This window comes from Mus caroli, unplaced genomic scaffold (genome assembly GCF_978045245.1).
Source record: "Mus caroli unplaced genomic scaffold, Mus_caroli_1 scaffold_1, whole genome shotgun sequence".
In the NCBI taxonomy this organism is placed as follows: Eukaryota; Metazoa; Chordata; class Mammalia; order Rodentia; family Muridae; genus Mus; species Mus caroli.
Window position 1 is genome coordinate 174,645,173 of NW_028227256.1, and position 23,121 is coordinate 174,668,293.

Consider the following 23,121-nt stretch of genomic DNA (forward strand, 5'->3'; position numbering starts at 1 on the left):
GTTAGTCTACTTTCTATCACTATAGCAACATCTGAGATAAACAAACCTATAGAGAATATATATATATTGAGATGGGTCTCAATATGAATCCCAGGATAGCCAGGAACCCTCTTTGTAGGCAAAGTGAGCTGGGACTTGTGGTCTTGCCCCTGCCTGTGTCTCCCAAGTGATGATATTACTGGGGTCTGCCGGCATACCTTACAGGTTTGTTTTGGTTCTAGTTTTGCACGATTCAGCCCATTATTGATTGGCCTTGCTTCTGGGCATGTGTCAGGGCAGCCCATCAGGGAGGTGCATGCAGATGGGTAAGGCTACTTACCTCACGCCAGGAAGGGAAAAAGAGGAAGAAGAGGCGGGATCCCACTGTCCACAGAGACTTGAAGACTTCCTCCACTTAATAGCTTGATAATCAAATTTAATTTAATAACTTGTTTTAATAATCAAATCCCAGCTCTTCACTAGGTCCTACCTCTCCTAATTTCTTTTACCTCCCATTAATGTTAAATGAGGGCATATTCTTTGCTGTGTGGTCTTTGAGGGACATTTACAGCCTGAGCTGTGCGTAACCTGTGAATCTCAAGCAAGGCCGATAAATCCATTGCTTTCGCCCTGCAGTCAATCAACTGAAAGCTTTGTTGCGTCAACAAACAAATAAGGAAAATGAGACATCTCTACCACGAAGACGAAAGTTGTCCCCTTCGGTGAGTGTCACCCTTTGAAGCCTGACAAAAGCCCTGGCCTCCCAGCTTAGCTTCAATTTCCTGTGTCACTTCGTGTGTGTTGCACAAGGTCCAGATTACAGCCAGAGTAGTTCTAGAGAAGCATTCTTCCACTTGAGCTGAAGGAATTTTGATATTTTCAATTTATTTTTTTCCTTCAAAAATGTGGTCCAGAGAACAGTTTGATAAATGTATTTTGCAACAGTTAGTGAGTTTGTAAAAGCGACAGTCAATACAAAGGCCTAACTTTTCGTTATATTTTTTACAAGTTCATGTCTATATTTGATCATTTGTCGAAGTTACTAATTGTAATGTTAGGCCCTCTCCCTTGTAATGCTATTTTATTTAGTGTTATAAATAGTGAGAAATTATGAATCGTTTTTTGGAAATTATATATACTTTGAAGAGTTTGTTAAAGCTTAGATATCTATGTATTCAAATTTTTAAAAAAAAACCTAGATTTACTGTCCATCTCAATGGTGCCTGGTTTTACTCTTATAAAACCCATGTGCTTCTAACATGCTGTATTATGTTATGAGAGTGTATTTAATGGTAGATTCTGACATGGTAGTGACTTCTAATTAGCACAGCTCATAGTTAGTATATATAAATACATAGTGGAGGTTCTCACACTAGTATATGTACTCTTGTAAGTAGACCTGTACATTTGTACAGCAGCCACTCTGTGTGTGGTAGAGAACCTTCCTACCTACCTGACCCAGTAGGCTCCACATCCCAGGATTCAGCTCTGTCTTCTAAGCTGATAAGCACATCTGAGTATGCAGCAGCTCTAGCAACTTCCTCTAATTGACTTGAAAGCACTCCATTCACCTTTTGCTCTTCAGAGCATTCTAGAAACCAAAAGCCAGCAGTAGTAAATGCACTGAGTGATAAAATGTGTTGTTATAAAATTATAATCAATAGCTATAAATATTGAATATACGAGTGAATTGAATTTCTGTAAAGTAAGAATTAAGCATAAAAGTATGTGCTTGGAAGGATGCAGACCCCCTGTGAGGGTGCCATTATGACACTGTGTGAGTCGAGGGACGCCACTCGTTTCTGGAGTGCAGCATGCAGGCTTTATGCTCAGTTGTTCTGGATCAGAGACCAGGAAATGGGGGAAAGAGTTGGAGCACATGAAGATTCCTAGGATTCAGACTCTGGAGAGCAGCATCAGGGTGCAGATCTAACTTTATTGTTTAGTACATAAGCTTACATACAGCTTTTAGGGTATGGTTATGTATTCAAGAACAAACTGGGGCACAGCATGTGTTGTTTAGCTGGATCTGACTCATCTGTCCTTGAGCCTCAGTGAGGACAGGGAAAGCAGCCACCGCCCTGGCCTTGCCTGGAGCCACCTCAGATCATCTGTAGCTCGATCACAACACTTGAGAAGTTGCAGAAGCCTATAGCATTTCTCTCCGCCCCACTTGTTTCCCCACCAGGTTTATTTCCATATCTTCTGCAAGTTGTCACACATACTGGAATCATGAGGTGGCCACTGCTACTATGATGTGTTAATATTTATGTCATACTTTATGGGTTTCTAAAGAATTCTAACTATATCATTTCTTTTATGATTGCAGAAATTCCAGGACTCAGGCACAGTGCTCTTTTAGCAAGCCTGTGACATAACTGGGTGGACCTAAGGCCTAGACTATGATTTTGACCTAGTTCAGAGTTGATTCTTTTCAACTCAGCCCAGCTCTTGCTACAGAAAATACTTTAGCCAGGAATAATACTCTGCCAAAGCTATAAAATCAACTGAGTGAGGAAGAAAAGTTTCCTTTGCAAGCCTTCTGGTCAGGCTGACTGGTTGACTCTCATTTCCCTTTTCCTAATTTCATCTTCCTTAAAACCCAACAGCAGTAGACCTTTTTCTGAAGTGTCTCCTCGGGCTACACAGTGCAGCTTGTGTATCTCCTGTAGGGTGCAGGCTTAGAGGGTCTGTGCACCAGAATGCATAATTTTGAATTGCTGCTAGACTGTGTTTACACCTCCACTTCTACACGCCTCTGGGCCCAAAAAATCCATTCAGCAGCAACAACAAAAAATTGAAAGCTCGAAAGCTCAAAATCTCGCTTTTCTAATGTGACCTTTGAAACAGAATTTTGCTTCCCTGGTGTGCCTTTGACTTGTGATGTCTCTTCCTTGAGCTGATGTGAATATCAGGAGACATGCCTCTTCTGTGGCACCATTCATGAATGAAATGTCACATTGTGAAGTAGTTAAGCAGGTAGCCCATCCCAAGCCAGTTATAATATCCTGTTCTGAAAAGGAAACTCCATGTGTCATGTGCTTTTAATAACTGTTATTTTCTGCCTTTCAAAACTGATATTCATGTCTTATACTTGTAGAATTTATAGACTAGAGAATTAAATACTCTGTGTGCGCTGTGATCTAGTACACTGTGGTCTAGTACACTGTGATCTAGTACACTGTGATCTAGTACACTGTGATCTAGTACACTGTGGTCATCTAGTACACTGTGATCTAGTACACTGTGGTCTAGTACACTGTGGTCTAGTACACTGTGGTCATCTAGTACACTGTGATCTAGTACACTGTGGTCTAGTCTTTGCTTATGTCGCACCGGCACTAAGTTGTGCGTAGAGAGGGTAACCAGATGATTCTCTGCTAAATCTGGAGCGGCTTAATTCATCCTTTCTGTTGTAGCGGCTGTCAGAATGTGACGATGGCAGCATGCCCACCATGCACAACCTCGTTCCTATCATTAACGACCAGTCTCAATATATCCACCATTTAGAAGCAGAAGTCAAGTTCTGCAAGGTAAGTTGCTCATAGGACCTCAGTGTATGCCAGTCATCCGTTGTATAGAAGTTTGCAATTCTTAGTTTTCATGTTTACTGTGATCCACTGAAAATAACTATTCTTATGTTGTACTGTCCTTCGTGCCATTTCTGATTGGTTAATTGCTCAGTAGTTTTGTTATTTTGTTGTTGAAGTTGGTGTTAATGCTATACATAGTGTACTAAGTGATAATAACTAGTTTCAGTAGCTGTGTTGGTTTGTGTTTGTCAACTTCAACACAAGCAGAGCCCTCTAGGAAGAGGCAACCTTGGTTGAGGAAGTGCCTCCATCAGATTGACTTGTGAGCATGTCTGTGGGGCACTCTCTTAGTACTGGTTGCTATGTCCACTGTGGGCAGTGCTGTGCCTTGTAAAAGAAAGCAAGCCAAGTGAATCATAAAAATCCAGCCAGTGAGTGAGGCCTCTGTGGCCTCTGCTCTAGCTCCTGCTCTCAAGCTCCTGCCTTGAGTTCCTGCCCTGTCTTCCTTCAGTAATGGACTGAATCAGAATGTATACGCTAAATAAACCCTTTCCTCCCCCAAGTTGCTTATGGTATTTCTCACAGAACAAAGGCCTAACACAGTAGAACTGGCTTTTACTGTGAGGCTTCACGGTTTTATGACTAGAAGTTAGGCTATTTTTATGGTTTGCTCTTATTATAGACATCAGGCTAAAATTTCTTCTGTGGTCTTGGAATTGTCTCCTCTGCTGTCTTCAGGGTTCCCTAGAGAGTCTTTGAAAGAATTTCTGTAGGTTGAATTTCTCCTCTGTTACAAGAGAGCCCTACTGGTATGGAAAGTCATGGGGGATACAAGGTGCTGTCCAATATGTGAGTCCCTTTCACGTTTCACTGAACCCATAAAGGTTTTCATAAAGCCGGTGCCTATAGGTCCTTTGAAGTATTTCTGCCCGAGTAACGCCTTGTTATAGAGGAGACAGGTCCTGGGCATATTTCATAGGCACTGCCTCCCCCTTCCTGGCATGAGTAGATTCATTTCTAACTTTTACCTTGAGTACTTGGTAGCCATGGAATTCAAATGCTGAGGGCTCCTAGATCACCCAAGAGTCTTTAGACCTTAAACTGACCCACACTGAGCCTTGAGTCAGTTATCATTTGGATTTTTCTCCCTAAGTATTGGCTTCTGCAGAGGTTTCATAAAGGTTTCTGTTCCATTGTTGTAGTTCTAAGCATGTTTTCTCTGACTTAAGGGCTCAGCTTTCTCTGTGACTTCAACTCTGAGGTGGGTCTAAGAAGAATTTTTATTAGAGAGATTGATTTGATACTTTGTAACTTAATTACATGCTGGACTAAGAACTGGACTTCTGGAACTTACTTTTTCAGTTACAACATTTAATTACAGGCTTTTTTCCTAAGGTAGGTAAAAGGAATCTGCACATTACACAATAGCTTTTGACTGTAGTAGCAATGAATAGTAGCTTACCTGTATCTGTATTTTTGAGTGTTTTTGTTTTGTTTTGTTTTCAGAAAGTAAGTTACCACTCAGTAGCTATTCAAGTTGTGACTTCCTCCGTTGCTTATATTACATGATGCTCAGCCAGTGATAATATATAAACAAAAGTGCTCAAACTTTACTCCAGTCTGCTTCATTTGTACTTCTTCTGGGTACCAGTTGATAAACACTGCATATTTCTATGCCTTGGCTCTCTCCCTCCATTTAGTCCTCATACGTTATTGACATTTAATCATTGGTAGGTAGTACTTTACTTAATTTTCAGCAGATTGCCTCATTTGGAAAAGTCTCTTAGATAACCATTTTAACTAAGACTTTTCTTTGATTCCTTGTAGAAACAAAATAATAACACGTTGTGGTATGGCTACCAGCAGATGTCAACTATCCCTTAAGTAACCCAAATACTAGATAATATTTCCTAGAGCTGGGTTTCCTTTCTTACCTTAATATATTTGTTGTACATCAGGAATTTGATGGTATAAATCTTCCATAATTTATTTCATGTTGAATTCCAAGTAATTAATTAATATAAGTGTTTCTTAAGCATTAATGTGTTTTGATTTCTGCTTTTTAAAGGATGAATTATCTGGAATGAAAAATAGGGTGCAAGTAGTTGTACTTGAGAATGAAAGGCTCCAGCAAGAACTGAAATCTCAACGACACGAGGAGACACTGAGGGAGCAAACATTCCTGGATGCATCTGTGAGTGGTGTTTATAACCATAATCTTTTATTTTGAATGTTTCTTCCTACCTTTTTCCCAGCTTTTCAACTGGTTCCAACCTTTTGACATAATAGTATTTTCTACGAAGTTCATACTCAAGAACTATGAAGTTGAGTTGTAAAGAAAAAAACCCCACAAACTAACTAACTCATGGTACTTTAAATAATTCGATGATTTGGTGTTGGGCTACATTACACTGAAAGCTGTTCTGGGGTGCATATGTCCCATGATCCATAATTTGGACATACTTGTTCCATTTGGTGAGAATGCCATGCTCAGATTTGCATGGCGCTTTAATAGTTAAGACTCAGCTGTGGTGGAGTGGGAGAGGTGACAGAACATGGGCCTGGAGGTCCCCGGGTGTCTTCTCCATGCTTTTATGCCTTTTCCATATGGAAAGAGGAACCATCAAGGAGAGAATGTGTTACATAGGAGGAACTGTGCTAGTCTAGGAATGAATGGTTCAGCATCTCACCCAGATCTGTTGACTTTCTCTACATTTCTCTTGAGCTCTAAGATCTTAGATGAGCAGCACTGTGTGGTAGGAAGAACCCTGGTCTGAGTCTGAGAATCAAGATTCTGTTCTGTGTCTGCACCGTTTGTTTGTCCTGGTATTTACTAAGTAGTTTGATCAGCCATGCTCATAGTAATTAGTTCCTTTAATGGTGATTTGAGAAGCTTTACCCTTGTCAGGGTCTACCGTGAGAGTTCCTGGGATCCATCCCCTGAGAGTCCCCAAGATTTTTCTGGTCTGGTTGGATCCTAGGAATGTGAGCCTCAGGCTGCCTCTTGTCTCTAGTGTCATCGGCCCAGACTTTGAAGAATGGATCAATGCTCTTTAGACTCTCTAAAGACCGTTTAGACTCTGTAGAGTCTAAAGACCCCTGCAAGTTATACAAATTCTACCTTCCATGGGGCAGTTCTGATGTTTGCCGGTTGCAGCTTACTTTGTCATAGACTTTGTGGTTTCTAGATGTAGGCATCATTAGTAAATCATATCTATGAAAAATAATATGTGAGAGTCTTGATGATGTAGTTAAGTGTCATCTGATTTTGGTTTTGTAGCTTGCTTCCCCTAGACGGACCCAGCATTTCCTTTCTGGTCCTTGAGTTGTGTGTGTGTGTGTGTGTGTGTGTGTTGGCTGTTGAGAAACATCTGGTTGTGTTGACTTTGAAAACTCATCAGTGAGCTGATGATTAGTATTCGGTTTGTTTTCTGTGCTGACATTTACATTTGTGACAAGTTACTTACTCCTTTATATAAAATTATTTTGAAGCTTTATAAGATTACTAATATTGGTGGTTAAACATTCCACCTTAGTGCTTATAATTTTGATGTCAAATTGAAAAAAGGGTATCATCCAATAAAAAGTCCTTGGATATGCTCCTTAGAAAAATAGTCCTGTGCTGTTCTTGTAAATATATAATCATGGAGCAGTGAGTCAATTATTCATCGCCTCAATATTTATACAGTGGCAAAGAAGTGGGAAGAAGAGGAAGTGAAGTGAGAGAGGAAATCAGGCAGACGAGTGAGTAAGAGGCAGGGGGCATGAGCAGGGAAGGAAGCGATGGTCACTGCACTTCTGCCTTTCAGTCTGAGCAAAGAGGATTTGCCAAAAGGAAATTACAGTCATAATCATAGACAAGACAAGGTTCTAGGGGCTGTGATATCGATCTTACTCATTCCCATGTAGTGAAAGGGATGCAAACCCAGGAATAACTGTAGTAGGTGTGCTGGCCAGCCTTTTAGTCTCTGTGATATCACTGTTGTTGTACAGTTGTGCTTGCTGCTTACTTGGGTAGGTAAACAGGTCTTTCTCCAATGCTTTCTTGATACAGTGTTGAAATTAATATGAATAAAACTTTTTAGCATATCTTAAATGTTGGTGAGTTAGGAATATTATCTTCCTCAAGGAAAAATAGGCTTTTTTAGTGACTCATATTCAGACTAAGTCTCAGCAGTGCTTTAGGTTAATTTGAACTTAGATTTCCCAGTGTCCCAATATCCTCTTCTGTAAAAGACTGAAATAATATATAGTAATTACCATTTATTCTGACTGCATGAGTATGTATCAGGCACTGCATCAAGCCTGTTATTTTCCTTGTATTATTTCAGTTTCACAATAGCCATGCAAGGCAAGTGCTACTATTTGTGTTTCAGAGGAGAAAGTTAAAATATGTAGTAGTTAAGTATCTGACACTCTGTCACAGAGCTACAAAATGGTGAAGCAAGAACTGGAGCCCAGGCTGTCTTGACCCCCTTGAATGCAGTTACCTAAGCTCATGTTTTGTTCCCTGTTTGTATAAATTAGTAAGAGATGCTTGCATTGAACCAAACCATAATGCCCAGAGGTTTCTCCCAGAAAAGAAAGAATTGTGTTCCTCAATTCTATCTCTGCACTTGCAGGCAAGCCCCCAAGATTTGGAACTTCTGGGTGGGTTGATTACCTAGATGTTATAGAGGAATGGTAATGGTATTATTAAAACTAAAACTATTCACAGTATGCATCAATCATCTTTTAAAATCATAGTTTAATCCCCATGAAAGTTTCCTGTCAGAAAAGCGTTCTCTGTAGCTAAAAAGTATAATATAAAAAAATATGTTACTTATTAGAGATTTTTGGCACTAACTCAAAGATCTAGGATAGGATTTATAAGTAGAACGTTTCTGGGTCAGTTTCTGTACTAATATTTCCTACAGTAAGTAAATAAGAAGTTTTCAATGGTTTTAAGGATTTAAAAAATTGGTTAAATACTATTCAAGTTTTTAAAAGCTATCTGTAGAAGACAAGCACTTATTTCTAAAGAATAATAATATTTTCTATCAAGGGCCTGCAATCTGTGGTCTGTAGGCATTAGCCAGTTTCTCTAGAGGAATTATTACCTCATCCTGGATTGATTTCAGAAGCAACAGACTATGAGCAGATCTTGTAAGACACGGCCCTACTTACACAATAGCTTGCAGACGTGTTGGCCTGGGACCCGGATTCATTCCCTGGCCTCCTACTCTCCCCACCCTCTACTTTATCTCTTTCTTAGTCAGGGTTTCTATTCCTGCACAAACAAGAAGCAAGTTGGGGAGGAAAAGGTTTATTCAGCTTACACTTTCCACACTACTGTTCATCACCAAAGGAAGTCTGGACTGGAACTCAAGCAGGTCAGGAAGCAGGAGCTGATTCAGAGGCCTTGGAGGGATGTTTCTTACTGGCTTGCTTCCCCTGGCTTGCTCAGCTTGCTTTCTTATAGAAACCAAGACTACCAGCCTAGGGATGGCACTACTCCCAATGGGCGGGGCCCATTGATCACTAATTGAGAAAATGCCCCACAGCTGCATCTCATGGAGGCATTTCCCCAACTGAAGCTTCTTTCTGGGTGATAACTCCAGCTAGTGTCAAGGTAACACACAAAACCAGCCAGCACACCTCTTTTAATTGTAACTTTAATTTTTCAAACCTTTTTAAAAATATTAATTCTTGAACGAGTTAACCCTCTTTTAGCCCACCACCCACCAGAGGGTGGGAAAGAAAGGATATGGGGGGAGTGGACCTGTTTAGAAAATTTCTTTGGAGCAACTCCTGTCTGTGTTGTCTGAAAATCCGCAGTTCAGTTTACAGGTTAGCAGATGGCGGCAACAAACTTTTCACAGAGACACAGCAGTGCAGTTCAGTAGGGTTGGGATAGCAAACACGAATCAACAGTGGAGACATGACCTAGCAGAGATAACATGGCCATAGCTTCAGCTTGAATCAGCAGGAGGGACCCAGAGGAATGCCCTGAGAAGTTCCTGGCTGTGCCTCTCTCAGCAATGATCAGCAATGCTGCGAGACTGACAAGCTGTTGCACAGCTAGCTCTCTAAATAAGCCAAGCTCAGCCTCTGCCACTGTTCGTCAAGTTCTATTTAGTCCCTTCATACATCACGTGTCCTCCACATGCCTTGCCTCAGCACGAGCGCTTGTCTTAGCTGACATCACTCTGCCAATCAGCCCGAGTCCTTGGAAGCATCAAGAAGCTGCAGCACACCACCAGAAGTTTTTTGGTGCATTTCTCTCTATGGCGTCCTGGCAAAATGCAGCTCAGCTCTCAGCTACACAATGTAAAGCTGACCAGTACATGCATGTTGTTATCGAAAAATCCTTCATCAGGTGTACTTTCTTGCTTTAGCAGAACATCCTCTCTCCTGTGTCTGCTTCAGCAAAACGTTTCTTCAGGAGTCTGCCTTAGCCTTTCACACCTGTGACCACTTTAACGCAACGTTCCTTCACATGTTTGCCTCAGCAAAACACCATCCCACTGACTTTCCAAAGAACCCTCACATTTCCACTTCCCTTAACAGTGATGCAAACTGCCTGTGAATCTGTGAATGCTCCTGCAGTGGAGCTCCTCTCTCCACCCAGCTTCTTGGGAGGCTGCCCCTTTATGGAAGGGTTTGTTCATCTAAATGACACACTAGGACCAGAACTTCTCCAGAAAACTAATTGAAATTTCTCATTGCTCTCAGTGTCCAACATCCTCTCCTGTGAGTTAGTCCTAAGATCCAAGTATTGCAATGTCTTTTAAGAAGTGAACTTTTCTTGACTTGGAGCTATGATCCTGAAAACCTCAACTGCCACAAAAGCCAATGGCTTTCAAGTTTTTGTCTAAAAAAAAAAATAATGGATTAGAGAACTGAAATACACAGATCACAGAGGGTCAGTTTTAGAGAAAAGTTTATTATAGCACAATGATGTGTTGACCAACCCAGAAATTCCCCAACCCCCTATTATCTGGAATTTTAAGAAGACTCCTTACATAGGCATGGTTGATTTGTTAATGACCAAACAAACCAGTAGTCATTGGCAAGTCAGTCTCCAGCTAGCTCTCCTATCCTCAGAGAACAGGGAGGCCAAGAGTTTCCCTGTCTAACAAGATTTCTGGTAAACCCTGCCCCCCTTCATGAAGCCTTGGAGGAACCTATGTCATCTAATAAGCATAAACGTTTCCATCACTCAAGGTCATGAAGGTCTTAGGACCTCTTGTACTGACAGTTGTGCACAAATACCCAGTATCGTACCAAACTATGGTCTTTTTCACTCTAAAAATGTCAGGAGTTTTGGAAGCACTATCAGGAATCCAGAGCGGAGAACACCCATGTCTCTCTCATTGTGTAAAAAGCATGTACATACTGCAGCCAGATAAATCCTTACAATTTATCCTTGGGGCTCTTAGCAAATTATATGAAGTGTACAAAAAATGTCTAACATGTTTTCAACTATGATTATTAGCATCTATGGAATATGGAAAATATAAGACTGTCAGTTTCCAGAGTGTCTGTTCTCTGAGGAGAATGTTGAATACACAGGCATCAGGCTTCTCTGTGGATATTTGCATTATTCCCGCATATGTGGGCACTTGACCCTTTAATACCCATTGTCTAGCACAGGCTCAGTGTGCACATGTTCCTTATGGCTGGGAATCATGATTCCATTTATAGTCTGCATGTTTACTTTATGTTGAATGTCAGCTGCAACTAATGGCGTGTTTTATTTTAGGGAAACATGCAGAATTCTTGGATTAAGACACGAGAAGATTCTAGGGTGGATGAAGCTGCAAAGAGACCATTTTCTCATGGTGATGCTGAAACTGGCAAAACTGCATCCACTGGTGATGCCGACAAATGGAATCTGGAGCTGGTGAGTGTGGAGTGCTTTTGCACCTCTGTTTCTTCTCATCTCAGGTCGCTCTTCACCTTTGCCCTGTGGCCTTAGTCATTTCAGTCGCTCTCTGTTCCACTTGCTCAATCCAGGCTTGAACCCCTCCAATGGATGTGCCAAGTCTGTTATTGAGATTTTTCTGTCCTAGAGTTATTCTTGGTTCCCTTCTAAAACAGCCCCTGCTTTCTCCAGGTCTTAGCCTGTGTTTCCCCTTGTGCTTTGGATGTACAGGAGGCAATTGCTTATAGCCTTTTCTTTTGTAAGTCTGATATCTGTTTTCTCACAGATTTTTTTTTCTTTTTTTAATTTATCCTGTTCATGACCCTACACTTTTATCTCCTTTACTCCGCAAACTTTCCCAGACAGTTGAATATATTCTTATCTGCACTCCTTGTCTCCTGTTTTCACTGTAACACCTGATAGCACATTCCGCCTGCTCATTTTACGGTTGTAAGTGATTTCTACCTAGTAATAGTTTTGATACCACATGGACCAGTTCGACATCCTCTTTCCCAACATTCTTCCTGCACAATGCAATTTGAGTTCATTAAAGTACTCAAAGGTCTGCTGGGCGTGGTGGTGCACGCCTTTAATCCCAGCACTCAGGAAGCAGAGGCAGGTGGATTTCTGAGTTTGAGGCCAGCCTGGTCTACAGAGTGAGTTCCAGGACAGCCAGGGCTATACAGAGAAACCCTGTCTCGAAAAACCAAAAAAAAAAAAAAAAAAAAGTACTCAAAGGTTTACAGCCTAGTGATTTACTCTGAAAGAGTACTCAGGAAATTTTGGATCAAGATTTTTTTTTCCATCCTTGTACATCCTTGCTGTGTTCCCTGCCACCCAGTGTCTCTGCACTCCATAACTAATCAACATCCTGACTTCCATGAACATTTGCCAAGAACACATTACTAAACATTCTACTTGAATCTGCGAATCAAGGAAAGATTATATAGATGGAGCCTTACAATGGTATACGTTCTTTGATTTAGCTCCCCTTTCTTTCTCCTTCTCCATCTTCCTTACCCCTTTTCTCTTTTAACTTTAGTTTGGCTTTTAGAGGCAGGGTCTCATATCACCCAGGGTGGCACTGAACTCACTGTGGTACCAAACCTGGCTTTGAACTCAATCCTCCTGCCTCTGCTTCTCAAGTGCTGGCATTACATGTATGTCCCAACAATTTGTCTTTGTTTCCTACCATTGCATTTCTAGATCTGTCCATGTTACTGCATGTAGCAGAAGAGTAGCAATTTTCATTGAGGAGCCACCAAATGAATGTACCATAAGTGACTTATCTAGTGCTGATGGATATTTGTGGTGCTTCTAGCTTGGTGCTTGTGTGAGTATTTCTGCAGAGAACATTCATTATGTCTGTGGGCATGCACCTCACACATTCTTGGTCTTAGGCTATGTCAGTGTTCGACTTGAATTGATTATCAATGGCTGTCTTCCACGAAGTGCTTTACCAGTTTACACCCTATCCATGGCACAGGACTTATCCTGAAGTTCACACCCTTCTTTATACACTGTTGGCAGTTTTTCTAATGATCTTGTGTGCATTTGCTTGGGTTTTTTTGTTTGTTTGTTTTTTGTTTTTGTTTTTGTAATGAGTTTATTTCATACAAGGGCTCTCTAGGCTGGTCTGGAACTCATCATGAGCCCAGGCTACCCTTGAGCTTATAGCAAAGTATGCTGTATAGTTTTTCTGTTCCTTGATATATTATGTTTATTTGATATGTTGATTTGGGGAATACACACACACACACACACACACACTTACACACACACACACATACACACACACACACACACTTACACACACACACACACACACACACACACACTTACACACACTTACACATGCTTTACTATGTGTACTAAGCTTTGTAGTCTCACTAAGTATATCTTACTTTTTAATTCTCCTGGTAGCTAATTGCTTGCTTTAGTTACAAAGATTTCATTGTTTATTCATTGTATAGTGCTTTCTGTATCTTTTTTTTTTTTTAATGGTTTTAGAGCTTTATTGTAGAAAGGCAGGGAGAAAGGAGAGAAGGTAGAAAGAGAGAGGGAGAGACCGGCCACGGCCACATGGAGAGAAGGGGGAAGGGAAAGAGAGCTAGAGAGTAAGGAAGGCGAGAGCTTAAGAGTATGCGCTTTCTGTATCTTAAAAAGTCCCTTTCTAGCTGACACAGGATATTTTCCTAAAGTATTTTCTGGAGTGTTTAGCTCTGCCTTTTACATTTAGATGTACGTTCTGCCTGGAATTCATCTTGGTATGTGATATGAAGCACACAGATTATATTTTGGTTTTGTCTAGTGTGTTTATCGATATATTAGAGTTCTATTTATTGAAAAGGTAGTCTTGTGCCCTCATGACTTACATGTTGCGTTTTGTGCCTGTGGTTTTAAGGGTTCAACCCAACAGCCTGCACATGTGAGGCGAGCAAGCACACACCTGGGAACCTCCCTTGCATCTCAGCACCTTTTCCATGGCTTACAAGTGTTCTGTTTCTCTGTGTGTTTCATTGTGTGCATACTAAACTGTCTTGATTATTATAGCCTAAATTGTAGACCATGTCACATAGAATGTTACTCTTTTTCCAAAAGAGTATCTTTACTATTTTGGCCTTTTGCATTTCCAAATACATTGTAGAGTTTGATTTAGATTGTCTTTCTAAAGTATATGTTATTTGGGAATTAATGCCCTTATAATACCATTTCACCCATCCTTGTGAACTCCATACAACTTCATGTATTTAAGTCATCTTTAATGTTCATTAGGTTTGTTTGTTTGTTTGTTTGTTTGTTTTCTTTGAGATTATGGGAATCAAAACTTGGGCCAAGCACCACTAGGCAAAGCACTACATTGCTGAGTTGCATCCCTGGCCTTTGGCTTTCTTGAAACAGGATCTTTCAGCATAGCTGAGGATGCTCTGGACCTGATCTATTTCAGGGAGGCCTAGAATCTAGGGCCTAGAACTCATGATTATCCTGCCTGTGCCTCTGCAGTGCAGTGGATATGGAGTATACCCCATGCTCGGCTATGTTTAGGTGCCTGTGCCTCTGCAGTGCAGTGGATATGGAGTATACCCCATGCTCGGCTATGTTTAGGTGCCTGTGCCTCTGCAGTGCAGTGGATATGGAGTATACCCCATGCTCGGCTATGTTTAGGTGCCTGTGCCTCTGCAGTGCAGTGGATATGGAGTATACCCCATGCTCGGCTATGTTTAGGTGCCTGTGCCTCTGCAGTGCAGTGGATATGGAGTATACCCCATGCTCGGCTATGTTTAGGTGCCTGTGCCTCTGCAGTGCAGTGGATATGGAGTATACCCCATGCTCGGCTATGTTTAGGTGCCTGTGCCTCTGCAGTGCAGTGGATATGGAGTATACCCCATGCTCGGCTATGTTTAGGTGCCTGTGCCTCTGCAGTGCAGTGGATATGGAGTATACCCCATGCTTGGCTATGTTTAGGTTCTGAGGAAAGGATTCAAATACCCTTCATTAGAATCAGTCCTTACTTGGTTTGGATGCTATCATAAATATAATGTTTATTTTCACATTTCATTTCTGAACTCCTCACATGATTTAAAAAAAGCTTGCAGATATTTTACTAAGTCATACAGTTTTAAAAGCTAGCATTAGAATTGTGGGATTTCTCTTTTTCTATCCTTTACTTTTAACCTGTTTGGGTCTTAGTAGCCAAGGGTGGTTTCCTTTAGAAGCACACAGCTGGGTTCTGGCTCTCAGCCACTCTGGTGTTAGTTTTATAATGTGGTATCTATGCCATTGTTAATTAATGGGACCATTTATACCATTGGTTTTTACTCAACGTGGTCACCTTGATTTTTGAGTTCTTTTTATGGTCCTATTGTTTGTTCTCTGTGTCACTGCTTGAATTATTTTGGGGGTTTCTTTGCTCTCTTTCCTGGTTCTGAAATCGTATTTCTCACTGGCACTCACTTATCACTCAGTTCAGAAACCTAGATGAGTTTTGTCATTTTCTGTCTCAGATCTAATCATGTATGAACTTCCATCCTCCTGACTCTTGAATATCTCAACACTACAAACTTACTTTTCAGTATTTATCACTGGGTTATCTTCACGGTCTGACCTCTTACCTATGCATCTGCAATTAGTTCTTTATAAACAGTGTTTCCCCGCCCCTGTTATTCTGATGCTACACTCAATGTGCTCAGTTTCCAGTGCATGTCCAGTGCCTCAGCCTCATGGGTTGGATAAACAAATATCTTAGCATTTACCCTCTTCCCGTGTCCCACACTTTCCTGTCTCTCCCACGTCCAGCTGCTCTTGTCATAGTTCTTTACTGTCTGGTGATCCAGTCAGGCTGCCCAAAGATACGGTGTGATGTGATAGCTTCAGATTCTCTCCTGGAAATCCTTCTTCATGCCTTAACTCCTGCTCTAAGAAGCCTATTTTTTTTAACTGAATTAGAAAGCTTTGCCTTTATAACTCTGCTTTCCTCCTGTTCATCTCACAGAGACTCATGCGCCACTCTGTTCCTTACAAGAATATAGACTCTTGCTGAGGTCTGAGGTACCTTTGTGTAGATTCCTAAAAAGTACTTGTTAAATGGTAGATTGCACAGAGAGTCAGACTACAGATGGGTGTCCATTTGACTTATCATGGTAGGCACTAAACTTTTAACCTTTCTATTCAAAATATGTATATATTGCACGCCAAACATATTTCACTTACAAAGAGGAATTCTGATAAGTTTGAAATTTACCATTATGAGCCTACTAAGTGACAATCAACTTTCTGCAAAGTTCATACTTTTAATGGTAAGACTTGGTATAATATGCATAGTTTTAAAAGAAAATAAAAATGGTAGGCAGCCACTATTTTGGGACCCAATGGTTCTGTATTGGCATTCACCTAATAGTCAGAACAGCAGAATTGGAGTGAGCTAGTGAACGCACTCCTGAAGCCTTGATCTCCCTGTGGGCGAGAGAGAAAAACTTGAGTTACTATTTAGAGTTTAAATTTTTTATGAAAACAAGACATGGCAAAAATGTGCTTTCCTGCCCTGTTCTGCAGGAGAGGCTGAAACTCACATATGAGGAGAGGACTGACCTTCTGGAGTCTCAGCTGCTGCTTCTGAGGTAAATGAAGTCATCTATTTCCAGATACATCCAAAGGGTGGGGATCTTAAGGTAGACTTTGCAGTTGATGAACAATAGATGCTATCAAAATTAGAATTACTTGGTAGCACTTCACAGTGTAGTACGAAAAAATAATGCAATCAGTCCTGTGCTTCAAAGTTATGGTAAGAGTTAATAAGGCACATATGTTAAGTGTCTCCTGTGCTCAACACTATGCATGGCGGTGACGATACTCTCTGTACTTGTACTGTTTCCTGGACTTAGCCTACAATTTTTTCACTTTCTTTTAGGAAAGACTTAGCTGAATACCAGAAAACCTGTGAGGCTCTTAAGGAAAGATTGAAGCATAAAGAGTCTCTTCTGGCTGCGAGTGCATCCAGCCGTGTGGGTGGCCTCTGTTTGAAATGTGCTCAGCATGAAGCTGTTCTTTCCCAGACACACAGCAACGTGCACATCCAGACCATCGAGAGGCTGACTAAGTAAGTGTGCCTTGTGTCTGGATCTTTGGCCACGGAGGACATTGTATCTATAAGGGCATTGTGTCCTTTGATCTGATGCACATACAGTTAACTTTAACTCCCAATAAACCAGAGTTTAGATGGTCCCTTCTCTGTAGCTTTCATGAAGAAAGAGTGGCGAAGGTCGGGTCTGCCAGCTATTGGGAAACATCTTAGTTCAAATCTCATTTGAGGTAAGAGAATTGAAATAGGTAATCCTCATGGGTCACCCAGTTCAGCGACTGCAGTCTCAACAGTCTTCTTCACAAGATGGTGTGACTGCACCTCTTTAGATTGCATCATGTCTTGGATTTACAGTGTGGTTTAGGCAGAATAAGCTATCAGCACATCTTCTTCACGTGCCTGTTGCAGAGCATATTCTGATGTCATGGGAAGAGGATGCAGCTGTCACAGCATCAGCAGAGGAAGGCTGACTAGGGGTGATTACAAAGAAGCTATGTTCAAATTCTTGCCCAGGCTGAAATACCACAGGCCCCCATGTGCATTTCGTGTCTAGTTTCACTCTACTGAAGGAAGTCTTTTCTCTTCTGTAAAATTTCATTCAGTAGAAATTGAAAATTATTGGTTATTATAAAATCCAGTGCTGTTTGCAGTCTGTGCTTTCCTATGCTCATTAGTCTTGACCCATCTCTGTCTGCTCTGCTCATTTCAGAAGCTCAAACTGCATTTATTTCCAAGTTATTCCCTCACTAAGTCCCACCCACTAGGTCCTCTACTGACTTCATGCTTTCCTCTGAATCTTTAGAATACATCATGTCCACTTGAGAGCCACACTGAGGACTTGTTTATTGCTTCAGCTCTGGGTCCTGCCAGAGTCCCTGGCCTTGTTGTTCACTCAGTGTTCATGCTTCTCTGCCTATGATGAGATAGGGGTTGGTTGCTTACCAGTCAGAGATACCATAGGCAGAATTGATATACAAACATGGAATAACTGATCATTAAAGGCAGGCAGATATTCTTTACAACACCTTGCTTTATTGCTCTGAATGGAGTTTTCTATTCTGCTATTTTCTGGGGAAATATACAGAAGTATTTTTCCCTTATGAACAGGAGCACTGAGCTTTGACACTGACGCCTTGGATGCATAGTCTAGTTCTTCCACTGTTCGCTGTGTAATTTCACTGCAGTTGTCTAGCCTTTCTGTTCGCTGTGTAATTTCACTGCAGTTGTCTAGCCTTTCTGTTCGCTGTGTAATTTCACTGCAGTTGTCTAGCCTTTCTGTTCGCTGTGTAATTTCACTGCAGTTGTCTAGCCTTTCTGTTCGCTGTGTAATTTCACTGCAGTTGTCTAGCCTTTCTGTTTGCTGTGTAATTTCACTGCAGTTGTCTAGCCTTTCTGGGTCTCTGTTTTCTCACTTTTAGAGCATAGGAGGTGTTTGGGACAGTAGTTGAGATGATATCTATACAGTGCTTCTGTGTAAATGCTCAGCGTTCTTCTGCTGAGCAGTATCTACATACTAAACACCAGAGCCTCTGTACTTCACACAGCATAAGAAGGTTTGATGTTTCTGCTAACGGTGACTTCCGCACACGATTAATGTACTGACTGTTGTACAAAACCCAACTTGCCAGTAGGGATGACTGGTAGCTGATGGCCTTGATTTTGCTAAGTATGTTGTGAGTTATTATTAAAGCTTTTACATATATTCAATAAAACACACACATGCACACACATATAATATTTTTCCTACCCAAATAATAGTGAGTGTTATTTGACCAGGCCTGAGCTAGGTAATTGAAAAACATAGTCTCCTTTAATCTTAAAATGCATTGTGTGAGGCAGGCACTATTATGTGCATTTATAAGTTGGGAAGCAATGGCTCAGAGAAATTAAATTTTTCTTTCTATTTGATAAAAATAAAACAGAACTGTACTTTACAAACTGAATTATGTATAAAGAGCCAAATGTAGTTCAGACTATAAAAGTATTAAAAGTAAACTGATAGCTTTAGACTTGTATCCTCAGTATGACATGCAAAAGTGAAAGTCATAAACAGCAAAAGATTATTCCCTTGAGTCATTAAAAAATGACCTCATGGGCATCAGGCGTGGTAACCCACACCTATGGTGACAGCGCTCGGTAGGCTAAGGCAGAGAATCCAAGCCAGTCTGAATATAGAGCAGGATCCTGTCTCACAGAGCATAAGGTTCCTTGTGTAGCTCAGCGGTGTGACAATGATCCACATGTCTAGGGTCTAATTCGCAGCACTACAGAACGATTTTAATTGATTGACTTAATTTACTTAAAATGAAATATTGCAAATTATAGTAAGAGACTGGGAACATGCTTGCCACGGGAAACTAACTACCAGAGTATGTAAGCAGTTTTGAAATAAAACATGGCAGACTGTCCAGTTGCACTGTGAGTAAGGGGAAGAGGCTGGTAAGAGAGGAAGCTGTCAGTTATCAGAAGATATTTACACGACTAAGAGCAGCCTACTCCATCAGACTGGTCATGACTAATGGTGGGTGATTCCACTGAGACCAGGATTTCCGTGCCCTGCCGGTGGCACTATGAAATCAGCACAGCTACTTTGCAGGATGATGTAGCACTATCTATTAATATTTAATTTATGCGTTATAGTTTCCTACAAAGAAAAGGTCGTATGTACACACAGTAGAGCATCATAGAGAAAGCTTTTGTAACATTATTTGTAAGGGTGTAAAAGCCTAAGCATCCTTCAAACGAAATAACTAAACTGTGGTATGTGTCAGCTGTGCTGATTTATGGATGAATAGGGGCTGGAGAGATGGCTCAGCCAGGAAGCTGCTTGCTGCAAAACATGATGATCTAAGTTCAATCCCTGGGAGCCCAGATAGTGGAAGGAGTGACCTGAGTCCTGCAAGCTGTCCTTTGACCTCTACAGTGGTACTGTGGCATATACATGTGTAACACACACACACAGTAAATAAATGTGAAAAATTAAAAATTGTATGCACAGCCACACACAGAGTTCACACAGATTTTGTATATCCACATACACATATGTGAAGAAGCGTAGAGGACCCATGTGGTCTAGTGTGAGCCTAACTCCAAAGTAAATAAATGACCTAGGATAACAGCAAAGTAAAACCATTTGATATTCTACTATATATCATATTTTTCAAACATGATAGTAGATATTTTCTCTAGGGCCATATATGTATACAGAAAAAGATTTGAAAGAATACACATCAGATATTTAACAGTAGTTAACACTGAAAAGGTAGAAAGGGGCCACAAGGATTCAAGATTTGTTAAAGTCTTTAATCCCATTGGTCTTTAATCTAATTTTACATGGAGATTATGAAAAAATATTACGATGATGTTTTATAATAAGTAGATGTCAAAGGCAGGTTTAACTAGTCTAGTGGAATCAACCACCAAATAAAATCAGCGTGCACCTCTATAGCATTGGCCTTCTAGGTTGTAGAGAACATGTCGAATGAGAGTTACATTGATTTATATTGACTGAGTGTCTGATGGAGATTACAGTGTTTATATTGACCGAATGTCTGGCTTTTGTTTAGAAAGTAGATTCTTGTCATTTATGAATTCTACTTTTGTTATCTTAAGTTTGATCTCAGCCTCTGAGAGGAAGTGCTGGCCTACTTAGTGCACATTTCTGCTGTGTCAGCAATGTGGCCTTATGTTCCGCTTTAGTCACAGAATAGGGTGAAAGGTCTCTGCTTTTCTTATTTTTATGGATTGTAAGACTTCCTTTGTGTAATCTGGTATTTAGACCTTTCCAACTTATTAATGCACAGTGCTGCCTACTGAGCATGACGCTGACTTTGAAAAGCATCCAGCATGCCTTGGGTTTGGATTTCTAGTTTTGTGTATTTAATGTCAGGCAGTGCATGCTACTTGATTTTAATGTAGGATTTGGGAACTGAACCTTAAATGTGATAAATCCAAAGAGCTTGCTGGAGTCTTGTGAAACATGGACTTGTGAAACCAGTTGCCAGCTACTCCTTCCACGCTCCAGCAAGAGCTCTTCTGGATATGTGAACCGTACATGACATGTGGTAGACAGGGAGGGCATGAGGCATACCACGGGGACCAGACCACCCATGTGTCTGTGGTGCTCCACACTGGGGATTGCAGTAAGTCACTTAAGATGTGTTAATATTGCTTGTGTTTTTAAAGTTGGTTTGAAATCTTCTGAAGTGCCTTCCACTCAGGCTGCTTTGTCCCATAAAGTAGGTAAAAGTAACGCCAATTTCTTTTATTCTCTTTCATAATGATCAAATTTTAATAGTTTTCAGGTGGTAGTTGAAAATTCTTTAGAGAAATCCTGGTTACTTTTTTTTTTTTTTTTTTTGAGGAGAAATGATTCCAGTAGTGCTGTCCTGGGTTTTGGTCCATTTTGTGATCATTGGCAGGCTTCTGTCCAGCTGGCATTAAACAGCTGCAGCAGGGAGCTTTCCAAAAATGAGGCACAAAGAAATGTTTCATCAGTCTTCTAGACTTTCCTTAAAAACAGGAGTAATGATGCTTGTTAAAACGCTGTGTGCTGAAAATGCATAAAATTGACAGTGACTTAAAGCATTATTACCTAGCAGTTCTGTATTTCAAGATGATGTTGATTCATATTTCTTTTATTTATTTATTATATGATTTTTTTCTTTTCTTTTTTTAAATTTAATTTTACTTGTAATTCATTTTTTACACTCCATATTCCATTCTCCTCCCCTCCCCATCCACCCTCCGGCTGTTCCACATTCCACACTTCCTCGCCACCCCACCCCTTCTCCACATGGATGCCCCACCCCCCACCCCACGTGACCTCTAAACTTCCTGGGGCCTCTGGTCTCTTGAGGGCTAAGTGCTTCATCTCTGAATGAACATAGATCTGGAAGTCCTCTACTGTATGTGTGTTAGGGGCCTCATATCAGCTAGTGTATGTTGTTTGGTGGTCTGGTGTTTGAAAGATCTTGGGGGTCCAGATTAACCAAGACTGCTGGTTCTCCTACAGAATCGCCCTTCTCCTCAGCTTCTTTCAACCTTCTCCAACTCAACAACAGAGGTCAGCAGCCTCTGTCCATTGGTTGGGTGCAAATAACTGCATCTGACTCTTTCAGCTGCTTGTTGGATCCCTCGGAGGGCAGTCATGATAGATCCCTTTTTGTGATTCATGTTTCTTAAAGCAACCTTCTCCTATGTGTATTTACACCCAGGGCTGACGGTTTCAGGGTCTTCACCTGGCTTCCCTTGCTCCGACAGTTCATTAAGTTTCTGATGTGCTGCACTCATAGTGTGTGCGAGGGCTTTTCCAGTACAGCCCCATCCCTACCCTCGCAGGCTGTGTTCTGTGTGTTGTCTTCACCCCTGCCTGCTTTCTACCTGGGCTGTGGAGTACTGTGAGTTCACTTCATGGGGCTGGCTCACCTTCACCAGGAAATGCCCTGGCTGAGACCCTGGAGTGATCGTGTGCTGTTTTTAAATTTTTGCACAACTTTGCCTCAGAAGACGATGTTGCATGTGTCTGTTCCACTGTGTCCCTCTGTCCTCAGGCCTAACACTAGGTTTGCCCTCTGGACACAGCCTCTGGAGGAGGATGCACCTGCCCACAGTCCACCTGGCTACCTGCCATACTATTGTCACATTTCTGAATAATCAGTAGTCTCGACAAATGCAAGAGGAAAGTGTAGGGTGCAAAGTGGGAGATCAGCTAAGAAAGTGACAGGCAGATGAAAATGGGGGTAGAAGGAACCAAGGCTCCCCACTGACAAGCCCAGGCTGCCACCAAGAGCTCTTTGTTTCCTGAGTATACAGTGTTGGGTAAGGAGTGGAGATGCAGCGCTAAGTGTAGGACCCTGAGCTTGCCAGGATGGCTCTCCATAACCTCCCATGGCCATGGGAGGCACTGGAGTGGCTCACTCCCACCGGTGCAGATGTTCCTTTGCCATCTCCTAAAAGATGATTTTAATGAAATGTCTGTGTTTGGGGCTCATTTGTAATGATTTTCTTTGGCTTAAGGGTTGATGAATTTATATCCTAAAGCATCTTGAACTAGAAGAACTAACTTTTACTTTGCTCTTCTAAATAATAACTTGACCTTTTCCATGTAAATCTTACAACATTAT

At 41.2% G+C, this 23,121-nt stretch overlaps 1 protein-coding gene across 6 annotated transcripts in view; it reads left to right on the forward strand.

Moving 5' to 3' along the window:
- Sdccag8 (SHH signaling and ciliogenesis regulator SDCCAG8) overlaps positions 1-23,121 on the forward strand; it is a 195,942-nt gene that overhangs the window by 13,296 nt on the left and 159,525 nt on the right. For all 6 annotated transcript variants that reach the window (XM_029481038.2, XM_021162638.3, XM_085843266.1 and 3 more), the window contains exons 3-8: positions 616-701; positions 3,399-3,512; positions 5,581-5,706; positions 11,257-11,397; positions 16,471-16,535; positions 16,826-17,014. In XM_029481038.2, the coding sequence (XP_029336898.1) occupies positions 616-701; positions 3,399-3,512; positions 5,581-5,706; positions 11,257-11,397; positions 16,471-16,535; positions 16,826-17,014 (721 nt within the window). The remainder of the gene's footprint in view (positions 1-615; positions 702-3,398; positions 3,513-5,580; positions 5,707-11,256; positions 11,398-16,470; positions 16,536-16,825; positions 17,015-23,121) is intronic.